The 19,570-nt window shown below is 33.6% G+C and overlaps 1 protein-coding gene across 2 annotated transcripts in view; it reads left to right on the forward strand.

Annotated features, from left to right (window-relative positions):
- The window catches only part of LOC106475163 (phosphatidylinositol 3-kinase regulatory subunit alpha-like), a 95,192-nt gene that overhangs the window by 13,103 nt on the left and 62,519 nt on the right, over positions 1 to 19,570 (forward strand). Inside the window, exons 4-5 of one of the 2 annotated variants that reach the window (XM_022380388.1) lie at positions 1,959 to 2,006; positions 17,027 to 17,130. In XM_022380388.1, coding sequence (XP_022236096.1) covers positions 1,959 to 2,006; positions 17,027 to 17,130 — 152 coding nt within the window. Of the gene's footprint in view, positions 1 to 1,958; positions 2,007 to 16,371; positions 17,131 to 19,570 lie in introns of those variants that run through there. The other variant, XM_013935863.2, reaches the window with a different exon arrangement.

The following is a 19,570-nucleotide window of genomic DNA, read 5'->3' on the forward strand; positions in this document are numbered from 1 at the left end:
ACAATATATTATTGTTCGTATACTTTACTTACTAATAATATAAGTATTGTAGTACTTATACTAATAATTATCTCATACTAAACCTAACTTATTATTATATATATATATATATATATATATATATATATACATTTTTATGTTTCTTTTCATGATTTTTTTTGCCCATTCTAAGAGTTGCTTTTACTGATATGACCTAATGCAAACAGGGTAACCTTAACTTTGAAACAAGAATGATACTTTCTAGTGCAAAGTGATTTAATTAAGCCTATCTCAGTGTGTTCCACTAAAATCTTTTTCTTTCTATCGTTCTTCAACATCATAATTTAACTGAAGTATAAAATAATAAATCAAGCTTTTTGCCAGCTTCATAAAAAATCAGTACTGTAATTATAGCAGAAGTCATTCTCAAACACTATTAAAGAGATAAGCTTTTATCATTTTGTTTCAACCACTGTCCAAGTCTTCATTGAACTGAAAATCTTATCAACTTTTTCAGTTGTAAAGAATGGGAAATGTTCTTTCATGATTTGTTTAGATCTGTAGACTATGACTTCTCAAAGCAGAGATATAAGCAATTATATCACACCATGACAACCGAGGTTGAGAAACAGTGGTTGGCTAAAAATTGATAAAACTACACTTGCATTCAAGTTACAAGAACAAATTAGCACTATTTTGTTCAAAACTACTATTGTGACTTTCCTTCTAGAGGTGTATCATGCCCAGAAAAAATTCTGGAAAGTCATGAATATCAATGATTACTTTTGGAGCATGCTGAAATTAACTCAAAATCAACATTTGCAAGATTGTTTTAAATTTTTATGTATAAAATTTAATTAATACCATATATGTCTGAAAATAATGTGCTCCAAAATATAATGCTCACCCAAATTTGAAAGGTTAAATTGTAGAAAATTTGTGTTTTTACACATCAGTTGTACAAAATGTATTGAATAGTTTCTAAATATAGTAAACAACTATCAATGTATTAAACAATTTTGGAAATCTTTCATTAAAATTTTACAAAATGTATTGAAAAGTTTATTCATGGTAATACACTAAGATAATCATTCATCTTCGCATTAATCTTCATCATCACTAGAATTGTTGCTACCATCTCATTCATCGGATTTGCTTCCTTGAACCTTTGCTTCATCCTCCTTTGATTCCCACAGCATGTCATCATCCATTGGATTGGATATGCAACATTTTTTTAAATCTTTAATGATGTGTTAATGATTTTCAGTGGTAGATTCTAATAAAATACCTAGCAAAATTGAACGTGCACAAATATAATGCACAGTTCATTTTTTGGGAGGTATTTGGAGAAAAAATAGTGCACATATTTGTGCAAATATGGTAAAAAAAATTTGTATTTAGTTTGAACTGTGAAGTTTTTTGTTTTTGAATGGGAGTGAAAAAGAAATACAAATTTGTTTTCTGTATTTTCTTAATTTAATGGTGCAATTTTTTCCTTGAGGTGGACTGCTTCTGTCATAAATGGAAAAACAGATTTCAAATAGTTTTCATATTTATTCTATCATTAATATGGCATGCGACTTTCTTTAGTCTTAGCCATTGTTTACTTATGTATATTCTTTTGAAATCCTCATTCATCAGTATATTATAATCATATTTTAATTTTTCTGGAAACTATACTATTATACTGCTAATTGTTGCACTGTGGGCATGCATGCCTGTTTGTCTAGTTGTACACCTATTATCATTGTTGCTTAATGTAACTATTATTTTGTTAAATGAACATTTACGTTGCATTTCATCAGATTTTTTAACAAGCATGAATTTATTATATTTAGTGTTAGTGTCAGACTTTCAGAATAAATATCAGAAATAATGGATATACATAAAATGGGCTTATACTTTATGGTCAGAGTAAAAGGAGTTTATTTTTGTAATTTTACTGATTTGAGAATAAATAAAAGTCTGATATACTTTAGGTGAAGATTATATCTGGGGAACTGGAAAAATTGGAATAAAATGTGAAGGTAAGCTAGCCATTTTCACGAAAATTAATCTGGGTGTATATTTACAAAATAATTATTGGAGAAATTGCTGTGTGACTGAAAGACAGTTAAGGTAAAAAAAATGATGATTTCTTTAGTGCCCCATATATTTTATTGTTTTGTAAGAACTACTGTGTTGTTATTGAATGTAGTTATTGAATACAGAATAATTGTTGTTTAAAACTAAAGTAAAGAGGGGTAAGTAAATGGGAAAATTTTAGAATACAAGTGTAGATAAACACAATAAAAGATTTCTTTAGGTAAAATTAAGGCAGCATTATACTTGTATTTTTTATTTTTGAAATTAAGTTGCTTATGATTAAGTTATAGCTAACAATTTATAATTTTTTTCACACCCTTCATTAAGAGTGTCAAGGAGTGATTGTTCAGAGTTTCAGTGCTTTTTTTTCTGAATGCCTGCTGTATGGTAAGTATGTGTTATTAAGGAAAAGATATAACACCAATAAATACAGCTCAGATATTTTCATTTAATTAATCTTGACCTTCTTCATGAAACATTTTCAGAAATGACTAGATACTGGATACATGAAATCTAAAGACAAACCACTATAAAAAAAAACTTTTCTTTATGCAACACATACATATCAGTTCTAATTTTTAGTTGTATTTAATCAAAAGTATTTTCACAGTGGATGTTACCAATATATTTGTATAAATGAAAGTACCTGTATCCAAATAAATGACATCCATGAAATCATCTGTTTGATTAGTCGTATACAAGTTCTAATCAATAAGATTATGAAAACCATGTTTAACTTCAGATTAGTACTTCCTGTGGGCTTAAATGCCCAGTTTGAGAACAAAAAGGATGAGGTTTACTATGATGTATACTTAACATAAATGTTTGTCTGAAAAATTGAGACTGAGTAGTGTATCTAACTTTGTATCTCGTGTGGAGACGAGACAATAAAATATTTTGTCTGACTTGTGCTAGACATATATAAATAATAGTAGCAGTATGTTGGTATAAAGAAATAAAAAGGTTCACTTCTAATATGATACCTTACTTCTGCTCACATAATAGCTTTTCTTGTTCAGTATTGCTCTTTGTATGTGCTTTGATACTCACACCTATCCCTATGTGTTTACACGTGATACAGCTGAGCTGTTGTATGCAATAGGAGTGCAATGCACTCCCTCTGTACTATAGAGCAAAATTTTCACTTCTCAATTTGGCATATTAGAATGCAGTCGTATCTAATTTTCTCTTGTGTTTGCTTAAATGTTTTTTTTCTGCAGATTTTCATTGTTTTCAGCTTATTAATTTTTCTTCTCTATATTAACTGGATACTGTAGGTTTATCTGAAAATTCCCACTTTCAGTTTGAATTATAAATGCACAATTTCATGTTTCAACAACTAATACTATTGTTACTATTGCCATTGCACCTCAACCTGCTGTTTTTAAGACTTCGAGCTCCACTCTTTCTGCTTAGGAGGTTTCAGCCTTAGTTCGCTTTCAGTTGGAGTCCATCATGTGGCCTACTGTGTCTTCTGACCCAAGACCAGACATACCATTTCCTGGGGAACCTGGTGAGGATAACGAGGATTTGAATTGTCTGTTCCCACCTCCTTTCTTCACCGTGCAATCCCATCACACCTGTGGATGCTCTGAGACCTTCTTCTGTTTTCTTTGATATGGTGTCTTAGGTATGTTACCTATTGTCTGTATTCCCTGTGTCTTATGATTCTTCTCCTTCCCTCCTGCATGCCTCTTCTTAGATTACCTTGTTTTCCTGCCCTCTCCAGTTTCCAGTACAATTACATTCTGGGATCAACATGCCTATGCATTAGCATACCATAATTTGAAATTTCCTTCTCTAGACTCTCAGAAGTTAAGATTATCTGATTCAGGTATGAGGATCTGACCCTGATATTACTGTGAGGCTAATTTTCCCATCTCCAGTTGACCCTCATCACTCCTCTATCCATCTCCTATCTGATGCTATCCACCATTCCCCTGAGGATATTTTGGCAGAATGTTGGTGCACTTGTCTTCCTCTACCCATTCCCTACAAACTTGGCTCCTCTGTTGTTGTGATCTCTTGGGTAGGGATGTGCTTTTATCTCATGTGCACCTGCCCACTTCTTATTTGCATGACCTTCGTATGGCTCCATTTTTACCCCAGTCAGTCTATAGAGATCTTCTTGGCTCGTTGGAGCCCTTTCTGCCTTGATCTCTAATCTTTTTGTAGCCTTCACCTTTCCCCATTCCTGTATCTTGCCATCTTCCTTCTCCCTTGCCCGTTCATCTCTCCTGGGTCTCTCGCTGCCAACAGTATCAGTAACTATATCATCAATTCTGGCACAGTTGGAGCATGTTTGGCCATTTTTGTTAATCTATGGACCACTTTCACCATGGATCATTGGGTGTTTCATGTGTTAACTAACAGTTTCTATCTTTGTTTTCTAACCCCACTTCCATTATCACCACATCTCATTTCCTTCCCTCATTTTCAGGATCTACTTTCCTGTCAGCATCTATCTGAATCAATTTGGGATCTTCACAAGGACGCTATCGAATTCATCAGTCACTCTTCTCTAGGGTTCTCTTTCTGGTTGTTCATAGGTCCCAAGAAGACAGGGAACTGGCATCCTGTTATAAATCTCTTCAGTCTCAACTGTTTCACATGGACCTTCCTTGTTTCACCATGGAATCCTTCCTTACTCTTTGGTGGGCATTTATACCAGATCAGATAACAAAGGGAGACATCTCTAATGCTTACCCTCACATTCCTATTTCCCCTAACATTCAGACATTACCTTTGTTTTGTCCACAAAGGTCGAATATGTCAATTCTGTGCTTGCTCTTCTGCTTGGCCTGGCTTCCGCACCCTACGTATTCTGTTTGGCGTTCAGGGCCTTTGCTTGTCCTCTTCATTCTCACAGTCCATTGCAATGAATATTTCACATGCACACACATTTAATTCTCCAAAAGGCTGCTTATGTGGGTTGGCTAGTCAATTTGGAGAAGTCCTTTCTCATCCTGACCCAATACCTCATCCATTTGGGAGTGTCCTTCAATCATCATTTTCTCTCACTGCACATGAGGTTCTATCTCTTTTGGGGAGTTAAGCTTCTATGGAAGCCCTCATTCTTTTGGGTCATGCTCACATGCTTGCTCTTAAGTGGGTGTTGCATGATGAATTGAATCTTCTCAAAATCTCCTGGAATCTGTTGTGCTCTCTCTCTCACACTCCATGTCGATATAACCAGGTGACATGACAGTGACAGCACCATAGCTGGCATTTCTCTTCTGCCTCCTTGTCCTCTAAGTTGCATCTTTTTACAGACACTTCTTTAATGGGTTGGGGGTCGTTTATGGATTTCCAGTGGATTCCAGGTCATTGGATGAATCAGCTCTGCACATAAGTCTTCTGGGGCTATTTGCCAATTGTTTAGTTTTGGTCATTTCCCACCTTTGGTATGAGGCAAATTGGTCATGATCTATTCTGATAATTCAACCATTGTCTTTTACATCAATCAACAAGGGGCACCCGTTCATGTTCCTTTCATTTTCAAATGTTGAAACTCCTCTTTTGGGCCCATTTATATCACATATACCTACTGGCATATCATATCCTGGATGCTCTGGATCTTGTTCTTGATTGCTTGTCTTGTGCCATCAAGATTCTCCACACATATATCCTCAGGTGTTTAGGTGGTTGTGCACCTAGTAGGGTACTCCACTTCTGGATGCATTTGCCACCCACCTCATTTCCAAACTACCCCTCTTTTGGTACCTGGTTCCACATCCTTTTTGCTCTGGCAATAGATGCTTGCAATCAGGATTGGTCCAACCTTTACCTTATGTCTATTCTCCTACCTGCCTCCTACCCTGGGGTTTTATCCCTTTTCCAAACCACTCTGTGTTGAGTTCTTCTCATTGCCCCTTTTTGGCCTCCCCAATTGCGGTTTCCAGTCATCCCTTCTGTTACCACTTCCACCAATTCCCTTCACTGGTAACCTCAGTCATCTGTGTGTCATCCTGTCATCGTCACACTCCAACTTCACGCATGGTATTTGACTAGTCCCTTGTGAGGCAGTCTGTACTCTCCACATGTGTAGCATTCCATCTTTCCCAGTCAGTCTGTCCTTTGTCCTTCATGGCTTATCAGCACAAATGGCACATTTTATGCCATTGTTTTCTGCACTGTGGTTACCTCACTTCTTTTCCTAGTGTTCCTCACATTTCAGAATATTTTACCTGGATGTTTCACAATATATCTTCTGTGTCTACCATTGATGGTTATCAGACAGCTTTATCCAATACTGTCATGATATAAAAGACTGTTTCATTCAAATAGTATTGATTAATTTAGTTTTGTGAGTGAATGTTTTATTATTGATTAGTTTTTGTTGTAATAAGAGTTAAAAGCAGATGATTGTAGAAAGTTTTGTTAATAATTCATTGATGTTGAGAATATTGAATGTCACGTGCAGTATATTGATGTTGAAAATATAGAAGTTGGACAGACGATTAGGTAATAAAGATATAAATAGTGTGAGATGAGTGTGAAGCAGCAGACAGACAGAAGGAGACAGATGATAGCAAAGAGAATAAAGTTGGTGTGAAGTTAACTACTGTAGAAGTGATAAGCCTAACAATTGACATAGGCGTAACGTTTCATATGTTAGAGTGAACCTAACAGTAGAAAAGAAGATAAGAAAAATAATTTTATTCTATCAAAGTGTGGTTCTAAATTGAATCAACCTTTGACAGAAGGAACAGAGGATCTTCAAAACAAAGAAGACCAACAATTATGGTAACTCGCGCCACAATTGTAATTGAATCACAGAGAATACTAGTGTGATACAAATAGAGAAGATAGTTCAGCTTTTCAACTGAAATTCTAAAGTAATTGAATAGGCCTAAGTGAATATTTGACAAGAAGGAGAAAACTACATATATAGAATTTATGATATGTCCATAATAAATGTTGAAGAATTTATTGTACATACATTAACTTGTTCTGAATATATATATTATTTCGAGAACAAGTGAAGTGCGTGCTGTTTATTCATCGTTGAATTTATCGCTAACAGTCACAGACACCTACTGTAGAAGAATCCTAAGCCCAACAACAACATAGTATATACTTATACTAATAAGAAATATAACTAAAAGCCTTTATATTCTGACAATTGGTGAAGAATTATATTTTAAATTCTGACAAATACCTTCTGTTTTTCCCATTCCCATAGAGTTTTTTTCCTTTCCTGCCCTCTCCTTTTTGTTTCCCTCCTTTCCACCCTCTCCCTGGCTGCCTACTTCTGTCACCCATTGGAGGAGATCATCCAGGCTGGCATGTAGACCACACCACATACCTTCATCTCTTATTATCTTCATCATGTGGCTGTCTTCTCCTCCTTGGGATATTGAATACCCTCAATTGCCAATCTAAACACCTCAGTTCAACTGTGAGTTGGTAAGTCTTTTTCTATTTTTTATGTCCATTACATTGGCACATTTTACTCATTGGATCCTTCTCTGTGGTGAGTGGTGCCTGTCCAGGTATACTAATCCATAAATCTGCACTGTTCGGCCATTAAAGTCTATAATGCTCACTGTTGAGATAGGGTGTTTCACAAGACTGCTAGGAGTTTCCTCACGTGTTTTGCTTCATTATTAAAGTCTGTCCCAAACTGTACCAACTCCTGTACTATCATGAGTGAAGCAGTGTCTGGATTGCTACTCATCTCTCCAATGCTGGTTGAATAAATTGAGACCAGTCTGCTTTTAAAAATAGGGTTTCATGGTCACCCATTGCACTTTCTCCATTGTTGCATCCCCAGCTTCTAGCTACTGAGGTGGTAGATCATGAAGGCATCATCTTGGATATGCTCAATTCCATCCACTTGAGAGTAAGGTGGTGATGTTCTGTCAGTGTAGATGGTGTGAATCCACCTTCTACCTTGAAGTGAATGAAAAATTCCCCCTGCTGCCTAATTTTGGACTAGAGATGATCCACCACATACAGTTCACCCCTTATGCTTGGATTCCTCATCCTATCTCTGCTTCAGTGATGGTTCCCAGGTTGTCTAATGTTGGATTCAAGCAGGACCAGCTAACATAAGTCCTCATACATGTAGCTGGTAGTGACCTTCCTCTTACCATGGACTGGATTATAAATTCCCAATGTTGCCAGGTTTTGGACTGGAGTTGATCTACCACATTACATTCTCCCTTCCTACTGTCACCAGGATGTGGGGTTCCTGGGTGGCCTGGTGTTAATTATAAACTGGGTCTGCACCCGTATGCCTGGCTAGGATAAGGACAGAAGCTGTTTTCCCTTCTGCTTGGACGTGTGTCATTTCTGTCCAATTTAGGGACACACATCTCCACAATGGGCAAAGAGGAAAACTGCTACAGATGTGGTGTGGTTTCACACTCCATGGGCTCTATTTGGACACTTTGCTAAGGGTGTTTATCTACGTAAATTTTGAACTCGTCTCTCCACCAGTTCAGTGTGGTATTCTAGCTATTATGTGAGTGGAGGTAAGATATTGTGTGGGAAGTTATAATTTTCCTACACTGAAAATGTATTTCCAATGGATACTTGCCTCTTCTCACACTTCTCACCTGTTCTTCCAACTTTCAGTGCTTTGTTTTTGACTATCTTTAAATTAAAATTGGGTTCTACAGTATAGAGGGAGTTAGATGTGCCAGGAGGGTGTGTTGCACTCCTATTGGTGGAGGGTTGTCGCATACTTGTTTGCATGTTACAGTGCAGCTGTAACATTTGTAAACACGTAGGGGTAGATGGGAGTATTAAGGCTAGTGGTGAGTGAAAATTGCACATATAGAGGGGAGCAGTGAACAAGAAAAGCTATTATGTGAGAGGAGGTAAGTATTTATCAGAAATACATTTTCAGTGTAGGAAAATTATAACCTTAAAGACATGGTCATCAAGTGTAGGTTATTTATAATGTGTGCTTTTTCTAAAAATTGATGGGTTTATCTGAATGAACCATTATGCGTAAACCTTAAAAAAAAATTCCTTAAAAATTGAATTGTTAGAAGAATTATAAATAGAAAAAGAAAAGCTGAGATTTATGTAAGTTAAATGTTATTGGCTATGATCAGTAAGTTACATGGAGCATATGTTTAATCACTAAAAACATTAATTACAGTTGGTGTATGCTTTTTTGAAATTTTCAGGTTTTGTCTATTGGGGATGTTCCAATTTCAAAATAATCTAATATTAGTTAAGGTTCATCATACAAGTTTGAGTTCACTCGTTTGTGGATAGCAAAACCTGGAATATATTTTGTAAATGATGGAATTCTTTCAATTGCAAGAGACCATTGAGTGTGAATTTGAAAAGGTTTATCTCCATATAGTGTTGGCCTTGTGGTTAGGGCACTGTACTCGTAACCTGAGGGTTGCAGGTTTGAATCCCTATCATATCAAACATGCTCGCCCTTTCAGCCATGGGAGTGTTATAAAGTGATGGTCAGTCCCACTATTTGTTGGTAAAAGAGTAGCCCAAGAGTTGGCAGTGGATGGTGTTAACTAGCTGATTTCCTTCTAGTCTATCACTGCTAATTTCAGGACAGTGAGTGTAGATGGCCCTTGTGTAGCTTTGTTCAAAATTCAAAACAAACCAAACCATTCAGATAATGAGGCACATGTATATGGAGCATTGTGAGACAGTGGTACAGAAATTTTTAAATAACTTTATATAAATGATTAAGTAAGTTTGATACAGTTATTATTTAATATACTATATGTATGAAACATTAAGAACATTTCAAAGAGTACTTTTTTTTCTTTTTTTTTAAGTTTTGTGTCATTATTTGTATGTATGTGTGTGTGTGTGTTTATAAAACATTTATATTCTACTGTATTATTTATCAGCTTAATACTAACATACCCTGGATTGCTGTTATTTTGGTACACAATTTATGTTCAATACTATAGCAGTGAATACATTTTACCTGATAGGAATCATCAGTATAAACAAAACTGAAAAGTATTAAAAAAATAAACATGACTGGGAGTCACTGATGTAGTTCTTTCTTATTAAACTGAAACTTGTGGCATTATATGATTTTTTTTAGATTTAACAAAATAGAAATTAAATTGGCAACATCATTAAATATGACGTGATAATATATTTTTTGGCCCTTTGAAAGGTTAATGCAACTTTAATCCTGTGTGTACATGTGGAGGTCAAAGTGTGTATGTCACGACAATGTACAATTATTCAAAATTCAATAAAACAACTTTATCACGAATCTGTGTTGGTAAACTTGGCTTCAAAATGTAGTTAATAAATTAAATATTAATTTCTTAATTTCAAAGGGAAATATTTAAATAAATTCCCAATCTTCACTTTTATTTATAAGTTGACACTTATTTGATTCAAATTTTTCATTCAAACATTCTTTCTGCCCCTGTTTGAGCTTCTGAGTTTTAATACAAATTACAAACGTATAGTACATATATTGTGGAGACATAATCTAATTTTATAGTCTCGAATCATCTTAACTTACTTAATTCAAACCCATGCCACTCCCTTCTATCACATCCTATCTTTTGACTTTCAAAAATTACTGTCACTATTTATGAAGTAGAAAGAAGATATTTTAATTTACCAATAGCTCATTTTGAATTATTTGGAATAAAGACACAAAGCTACCATTACTGAGTTCACCCCAAACATAGTAAGGGGGATATTTTAACAAACTTGTAGCTTACTTAGAAAGCCAGTTAAATTTTGATAGTTATAGGACATTGTATTCTTTGTTCATGTTGTTATTTTGTATTCTAACTTGAATGTGTGAAATAAATAAAAATTCAGTAAACTACTAACAACAACAGTACCAAAAATTAGGGTTAACTTTTATTGAGATTTTGAGTTTAAAGAAATACAAGATCCACACTTAAATACTAAATTTCTTGTTTTATGTGTGTATTTCTTAATTATTGTTATAAAAGTAACTAAAATGTAAAAATTAAAACTTATTAGATTAGGAAAAAATAAGTTAAAAAGAAAATTAAATTGAAGTTCTCAGCAAGGTATGCATGCGAGCTGCATGTGTGCTATGTAATTCACAATTTTGTTTACTGTAACTTGAGTTATTCACTTGTTGGATGCTTTCTCATTTTTCATGTAGGTTTAGTGCTTAGACATGGTTCAAAGAGCAACAAAATTTTATAAGTAAATGAAAACAGGTGTAAACTGTTGTGATTTGAGGCTGTTTAGTATGAGTAATTTTCTTTTACAATCTGCAGCCATTTTTGAAAGAAAAAAAGGTAATTTAGATTTGTATTTTTGAGGTGATTACAGTGTCATTCAAATTGACCAACACCATATAGTGTTAGGGTAGAGAAAATAACACATAAAATGTTAAATTTTACTGAAAATAAAATTTTATATTCATTTAGGAAGTTCTAGAGGTTATGTAAGTGAACTATGAATGCTGTAAGATTAAAAAGTAATTTTTATTCTTAACATGAAAATCACCTTGCAGACTAAGACAGACTGGCTAAAGTAAATTCAGAAACAAATCTTTAGTAGAAATACTTTATTACAAATTCTGATTTTTATGTACAAGATACTTGTAATGCTTACTAAAAGCTTATGAAATTTCATGAAGATATGTTAAGTAAATTCAGAATTACAGGTTTTATAATATACTTTATATCCTTCAGTACAAGCTTGGTCTAATGGACCAATCCTGTACACGTAAGGTTAATTTGTCATGATTTTACATGTGTAACATTTTAGACAGTTGTTTAGAGCCAGTAAATATACGTTTCTGTTCTGCTTGTAAGTCATGCAGGCAGTATTGAAATGAAATAAATAAATATACACACACACATATATATATAATTTAATCGACTGTGAATTTTTCTTCTCACTAAAATTTCTTGTTTTAGTGAGGAGAAGAACATTCATAATTAATTTGTCAGCTAGTCTGTTGAATAATTTATTTTGACACTATAGTCATACGTTATCCAAATACCTAAATTATTTTAGGTTATTAGTGATGAGAATAAAAGACCTTTACCTCAAACCCTGAAATTATATCGGATAAATTTGTCTTGGAAAACATCATTTAATTTTCTGCAAGAAAGTCCAGTATTTTACAATTGCACAACTTGTATGTTTTTCCAATTTTTCTTTCATATAGTGTAATTGAATTAGAATGTTTGTGTATTCAAAAGATCATAAACTGTCTGATATAGTATACTTAGATTTGTAATAACAAAAGAAAAAAATCACATTTTATGTATTCCTAACATAAAATTAGGAGTTTCAAAATTACTTACAGCTAGTTTTCCATATAAATTTGTTTTGGCTTTTATATTATAAATTTCCTTTTATTGCCACTCAATTTTCAATAAATATGAGATATGAGTTATTGAGCAATGATTTTCTAAACATTTTGCATATTTACCCCAAGCTGTTGTTTCCTACAATTACCCCAAATGTAAATGTAAATTTCCACACATCTAGGAAAAGTCATTAATTTTTTTTATTTTTTTTTCAGTGTTAGTGGAAAGTTGGAAATTTTAGAGGTTGGGAAAATTTTTGTGTCAGAAAAAAATCAAAGAAATTTAAAATTTTATAAAGATGTTGAGAAGTAACCGAAAGGGTGTGATAGCTTCTTTGGCTAAGGCAGTTTTTTACTTAATAAATGACTTGAGATTTTATTATGTAACATAAAACTTTTATGACAGACTTTTTTATCACATTGTAGACTTAGTTTTATGTAGACTAAAGAAAGTATTGAAAAGAATTAGAAATCTGCAGCCCAGCTGTATCTTTGTAAGAACCTTAAATACCATTGGGAGTATATAGACGTAACCTAGAGTATATGACCTGTATAAATATGAAGTACACAGAACATAGATAGTTATATGCTGAGTTGTAAAAAACAAATTTGAAAGAATTGAGAACTTTAATAATATTAATATTTATTAAGAAAGAATTACACATTTCTTTTTCTGTTTGTAACTGATTGTTTCTTTGCACCAACAGTTGGGAACCACTAAGCTAGAAAAACTGAAAGATTTGTTTTCAGAACTGAGCCAACAGAAAGAATCTTGCACTTATGACTGAATTACCTGTAGCGTTTTCAGTTGTGTACTTCAGTGATCGTGTCCACTTTGTGATGAGATATTTCAGTCTTATGCCTTCTTTTAACCTATAAAACCAAGTGTACTTTATCTATCCAAATCCTTTAAGCCATATTAGTACCAGGGAATCATTTTCTGTGATACTCTTCATAGGTGATATGAAACTTTTTTTTCTTCTAAACACAAATTTAGATATTTACCTAATAACTGATCAGTGTTTATTGATGATATAAGAAAAAAAAATTAACATTCAGACAAATTTCAATACATCCTGGTTAAATTAACCAAATTTTCTACCTGAATAGAAAAGGACCCTAATTTTGACTTTGATGTGATAGCAGTTTTGATCCTAGGAATGTGGAACAAAAGTATTCTGGTAAGTTCACTAGGAAAAAAGCACAAAGTAAAAGTCCACATCATTATCATAGTATATCAAGAAGTCTCTTCTCTGACTGTCATGTAGAGTGCATAAGCAATAGTGTTGATTCTACAAATGACTGAATAAGTTGATCAAGCACATTTAGTATGGTGCCACCAGCACATTGAAAGCCACACATACAAGCACAGTCTTGTTTAAGCACTGTATTTATCTTAGGAAAGTAGTTAGTCAAAGTGACAAGAAAGGGAAACAGCTTCAAGAAAACGAAGGGGAAGTCAGATTAAAGTGTTAAATATTCCGATCAAGCCAAATTAATTCAGAAGTAGTGTTAAAAACAAACAAACAGGGATTCACTGCAACAAACAAAAAAGAATTGAAGAGCAGAGTTGTAAACAAATTTAATGTTTTGTGACCACCACTATTTGTCTCCCATACAAAACAGAAGCCAAAATTAGTGACCTGAAGTACATTTATTGGCTTAAACTTCACATTAAATTATGTACCTGTGCTTTATTTTCTACTGCTTTTTCCAGTTACTTGGTATGCATGTGTTATTAATCTGATTGCTGTTTTATTCAACATGTATGTTACATTATCAATTGTTATTGAAAGAGGATCATGGGATATAATTTGGTGTTACAAAATATCTTTATTCCTGTTTTGGTACTATAGGTTTAGCATGTGCATGATAATATTTCAGTATTATCTTAACCTCATATTAAATTATACAGATGTGACCTATATAATTTGATACGATTGTGTCATTTTCGCTTTACTTAAGGCTTAAGATTGTAGTGAGAAAGTTGCTTTTATTATAAATGTCATAAGAATTTATTCTAAGCCTGTTTAAAGTTTGCCCCTGTAGTTTTCATGTTATTTTACATGACATTTTTATGATGCAGTATGCTTGTTGAATCTTATGTTGGTTTTGAGGATTCTTTATCCTCAAGTCTTTGCAGCAGTGTGGTTTTATGTCTGTTTTTCTAAGGAATTAAGACTGCTTTATATAAATTAGTGTATATGTGAACTTAGGGTTTTATCTGCAATTTTATGTAATAAATATGTAAAATGGTGGCCATAAGAGGAGTTTGGGAGAACTTAAAAAATAAAAATGCTCAAAGATATGTCATTTCTGTTTAGTGGTTAGGAAGGGAAAGTCACCAAGTTTTATTTATACCCTTCTGTGTAATCCCAAATTACTGTTCTGATATTAGTTTCTAATGTCCATAATTTCTGTATTACCGGAGTCTTTTCTGGAATCTATATGTAGCTTAAAATAACAATATAGAGAAAAAATTCTCAGTTAAGCTGTTGTGTTAAAAATTCACATGATTGAAAATCAAATTGTATTAAATTTCTCATAAATTAATTTTGTACCTAGTTGTGACCAATAAAGACCTGTTCTACACTTCTTATATTTTCTAACAACAATAAATATAAAAAACGTTCTCCGTGTCGTATTCCCAAAATATGTAATTTGAAAACAACTTAAATTCTTTTCTGGTGTTAAAGTAAATGTTACTTATATGAGTAACCTAAAAAATGAAGCAGTAAATAAAGTTGCATTCCAGGGCACATTTTGGTTGTCTAGATACTGCTAGATGGAAAATGTAGTGAAAATAAAACATATACGTATATGCTTACTTTAAAAGAATTTGGGTACATCGTATACAGCTGGATTCCAGAAAGGCACTTGGAAAAAACAACCCCCAAAACGAATACTACCATTGGCAGCTTGACGTATTTTAACTGAACTTTCAGTTATAAGATTCGATTAAATATCTTGTGTATTTACAGACTACAACATCTGAAGTTTTATAACTTTGTTGTATGCTATATGTAATTTATTTTTATTACGTTTTACTAAACTGTCAAAAATGTTAGAGAAAAATAATATCTTTGTATCATTGAACACTGAAAATTTAAAACGTTACAAATACGTTTAACAAAAAATAAACATTTATTACCAACCTCAACATGTGAATAATAAGCACTTGTTTATTATCGCGTGACAGTTGACAACAGAGATACAGATTTCTAACACTTGGAACTTTCATTGACAAGTATTGATAGACGCTGTAACTCTGACAACACCAGAGGGCGTCGTTAACTTAATGATTGCAGCTGATAATAAGGTCTTTTTAAGTAGAAGGAAACGATTTGTATGAAACGAAAACAGATGCGTAAAATCAAACATTATAATGTAGTTATCATTCACAGAAATAATTGTTGTTAAACTCAGTTTAACTTCTTGCTGGTGACTTACAAATGTCAGGGATCGTCTGGTTACAACCGACAGCAATTCTTTCTTTGTTTTTGATACGTGACTTTGATGGCAATATTGAATGCAAACCTGAAGGTTCTAGATAAAATGTTACTTACACGCTATGTTTGTTATGTGGATGAGTATTTGTTATTTAATTCCTTATCTGTCACTAAATTTGCCAACGAAGGTTGGTTTGTACTTAATAGTTTCTTCGAAGCTATACATTGCGATTTCAGAATATAAAAACCTATATTTTGACAGATGTATAGATCAGCTCTCTACCACTACCTCGTCATTTGCGAACAGAATATTAAATTCGATCTATGAAGTATTATATGTTAAATACCTGTACTTTGTATTTATATATGTCGTATCAGCAGTTATTCATCTTGGCACCAGTGTAGGTTTCTCTTTCCATATTGGTTCTCTTGCTGACCTCGACATAAGCCCCTTATTACGTCTGTCTGTTCTCCGTGCATGTCTGTTTTGTGAGCTTGGCAGAGTCTGCCTAGCAACTAAACGCTACATTGTTACCAACCAACCCAAACACTTCTTATCATTCTGGCCATGCTCGTATTAGTACACCGTTGATCTTTTTAGCCTTGGTTATCACACAGACTTGCGATTTCACGTGGCGAGCGACTCGCGCTGTATTGTGGGAAAATGGTTGTTGGCTGCGGGGTCAGTTCCTAACTGTACGCCCTCACTTTTAGTCGACAGCGGCTCGTATTTAGATCTACAGACGAGGAAGGGACAAAGCCATCGTCCCAACTTCAACATCTCTTAATTAAATGAAGATACTTCACAATTAAAATGCATTGATTGAATATTTTTATACGTATGAAGTATTTTCTCTGTGATTATATTGGCTTATCAGTAAACTCAGTATTTTATTAAAATGTAAAACGTGATATCATGCGTATCATTTATCCCATTAGATGCACTTTTGTGATTATGCAGAACCCATAGGAGAAGTAAATAACCTTCTGTATATACATCTGTTTGAGAGTGTATGTGTGTGTTTTAACCGGAACATGCATCCACCTTGCTTGATGTTGGCCAACGAAAGAAATGAGTGTACTTGTGGAGAATCATGCAGGTTGGGATTCGACGGTTCTGGCAGTGGCACCGCAGCCACAACACCAGTTAACAACCGCTGGTGCTGTTGTTGCCCGAGTCTCGCTGATTCAGAATTTCTCTCAGTGGGTCAACACTCACACTCTTCTCATCCTCCTCTTCCTACAGGCTGCCATTCGTGCTTCCATAATATGTGCATTTCCCATACCGGTGGTCATCCATGTCAACGGACTCAATATGCCTTACCCCCCATCACCATGGACAGAGAAGTGGTAAGTAACTTATTGTCTAGTTATTTTATTATTTTTTTTCGTTTGACATCGGTTGAAGAATATTGTAATGATATAAAAGTAAAAGCTTCAGAAAGGAAGAAAGTAGCCCGTTCATCATAAGTGAATACATGAATCTTTTTTTTTTACTTGTCCGTGAATTACACTCGAATATTGCTATTTACTTGGTTCAGTTTTACACATTTTGGAGGAAATTAAGAAAACATATGAAAGTAATATATGGATCACGGTCATATAAAGAAAATTATATATGTTAACTCGATTATTTCGAGGGAGACAATCGACTTATTTTTTCTCCTTACAAATTTGGCGCAGTGTTTAAAACATCAACACACAATCTTTTTACAAGGGATAATTAGTTGGTATCTTATAGGTATGTAGCCTTTCTGCCATACGTGGTGAGAGATTAACGTTTTATTGATTTCACTCAGAAATGGAAACAAAAAATAAAATAATCAACAACGACTCTGAACATACACTGTGAGTAGTTCTTTTTAAGTCATCTTTGACATGGGTTCAACAAAAGTCATGATTATTACATAACACAACCACATCATGGATATTAATTTTATTCCATTGCATAGAAGGAGCTGCAAAAATTTATTCGCAGATATATATATATATATACGGCTATGTTTTCATGATGTTAGGAAAACACGGAGGTCCAAGAAATCAATTTAACACAAAAAATACAATACTCTATAACCCGAGCGCTTCCGAAAGGTGGACTTTCTTCTAGAGGGGAAAATTAGTTAACCTTTCGAAAGCGTTCTGGTTGTAGGGTATCGTATTTTTGTGTACGGCTATATTTTTATATATTCATTGAAGAGTAATATATTGGATTTTGAATGCCAGTCTTCTTTCCCTTTAGATTTGACCAGCTTTTGCTAAATATTTTTAAAATAAATTTGTGTTTCGGATATAAATACTACTTAATATTACATACTTTATTGTTCCTCTAAACAAATTTTAAAATCAGTTAGTTACAATTATACTTTTTACAAGGTTAATTCGGTTTTAGAAAAAGCCTACCCCCCAAATATTTAACTTTTATTCTGAGGGGGGGCTGTCTTACTTAAAAACCGTTTTGCTGGTGCATAAACTGTTGCTTTATCATTTTATTAGAATCATCGAAAAGTAATTTTATGAATTAATCTTTACAACAAAAGAAACAGATAGAAATTTTAACCAAGAAAACTTGTAAATGCTATTTAAAATGTGAAACATATTATAGACTTGCCATATTGTGAATAAAATTTTTAAACCTGTGTAGATGTCGACATATCAGAACTGTACAGTCATAGTACCAAACAATTTACATATGCTTATAGTGCTTAAGTTACTATGTAAAATTTTTACTCTGTGTGTGATGCGAGTGTAGAGTGCAGTCACTTAAGCTTATGATTTATGAGAACTAAAAATAGTAGCGAAGATCTCTTGTATGTTTAATATCATGTGATAAAAATAATGAGGCCCAGGTGGTTAAGGCGCTTGACTCGCAAATATGCTCGCCCCTTTCAGCCGTGGAGGCGTTAGAATGTGACGGCCAATCCCACTATTCTTTGGTAAAAGGGTAGCCCAAGAGGTGGCGGTGTGTGGTGATGACTAGTTGCCTTCCCTGTTGTCTTTCACTGCTAAATTAGGGACGGCTAGCGCATATAGCCGTCGTGTAACTTTGCGCAATGAGGGTGTTTTGAAATTAAAGTATGTGTTAAAAGAGTAATAGTTTTCTTGTAAGGTTGTAAAGTGTTCTTTTAGCTTGACATGTAGAACAACAGTAGGTTTGTATTTAAGAATGATGATGCATTTGGTCAGATGTTAGTTTTAAGTTTACAAGAAGTTTGGGTAGCCTTAAACTCATGGAAAATTATTGTTACCCCATTTAAAACTGAACAGTAAGTATGTGTTTTTGTACTTTAATGTTTAGCACCTAGTCTAAAATAACGTATTACTACTAAATAAGATTAGGAAATAGAAGAAACACAATTAACAAATTCTTAGCAGTCTTTATATTTTTCGACGTTCGGAATTTCTCATTGTATTCAATGTAGTTTCCTTAATTACTTATAAGCCAAAATATTCAACAGGAAGTGTTCAATATGAAAGCTGTAACTAAATAATCCAAAACATGATGCGAGTGACGCTTTTCAATACTCAGACTAAACTATAATTGTACATACACGATGATATAGGATAACTTCCCGTGCAATGATTACATACAGCCTGCAAATCGAACTATTAAAAATCCATAATTTCATAGCATAAGATAAGTGATATGTTCAGTCTGTATCTTGATTGATACACAAGTGATCTATTAGGTTGTCAAGAAATTAATGTCGCTTTTTTTTCTAGATGAAAAAAACCGAACAACTTGTATATCAAAACAAAACATTTATTAAATGAAATAGTCTCTATTCTTATT

Source organism: Limulus polyphemus, unplaced genomic scaffold (assembly GCF_000517525.1).
Source record: "Limulus polyphemus unplaced genomic scaffold, Limulus_polyphemus-2.1.2 Scaffold145, whole genome shotgun sequence".
NCBI classification, from domain to species: Eukaryota; Metazoa; Arthropoda; class Merostomata; order Xiphosura; family Limulidae; genus Limulus; species Limulus polyphemus.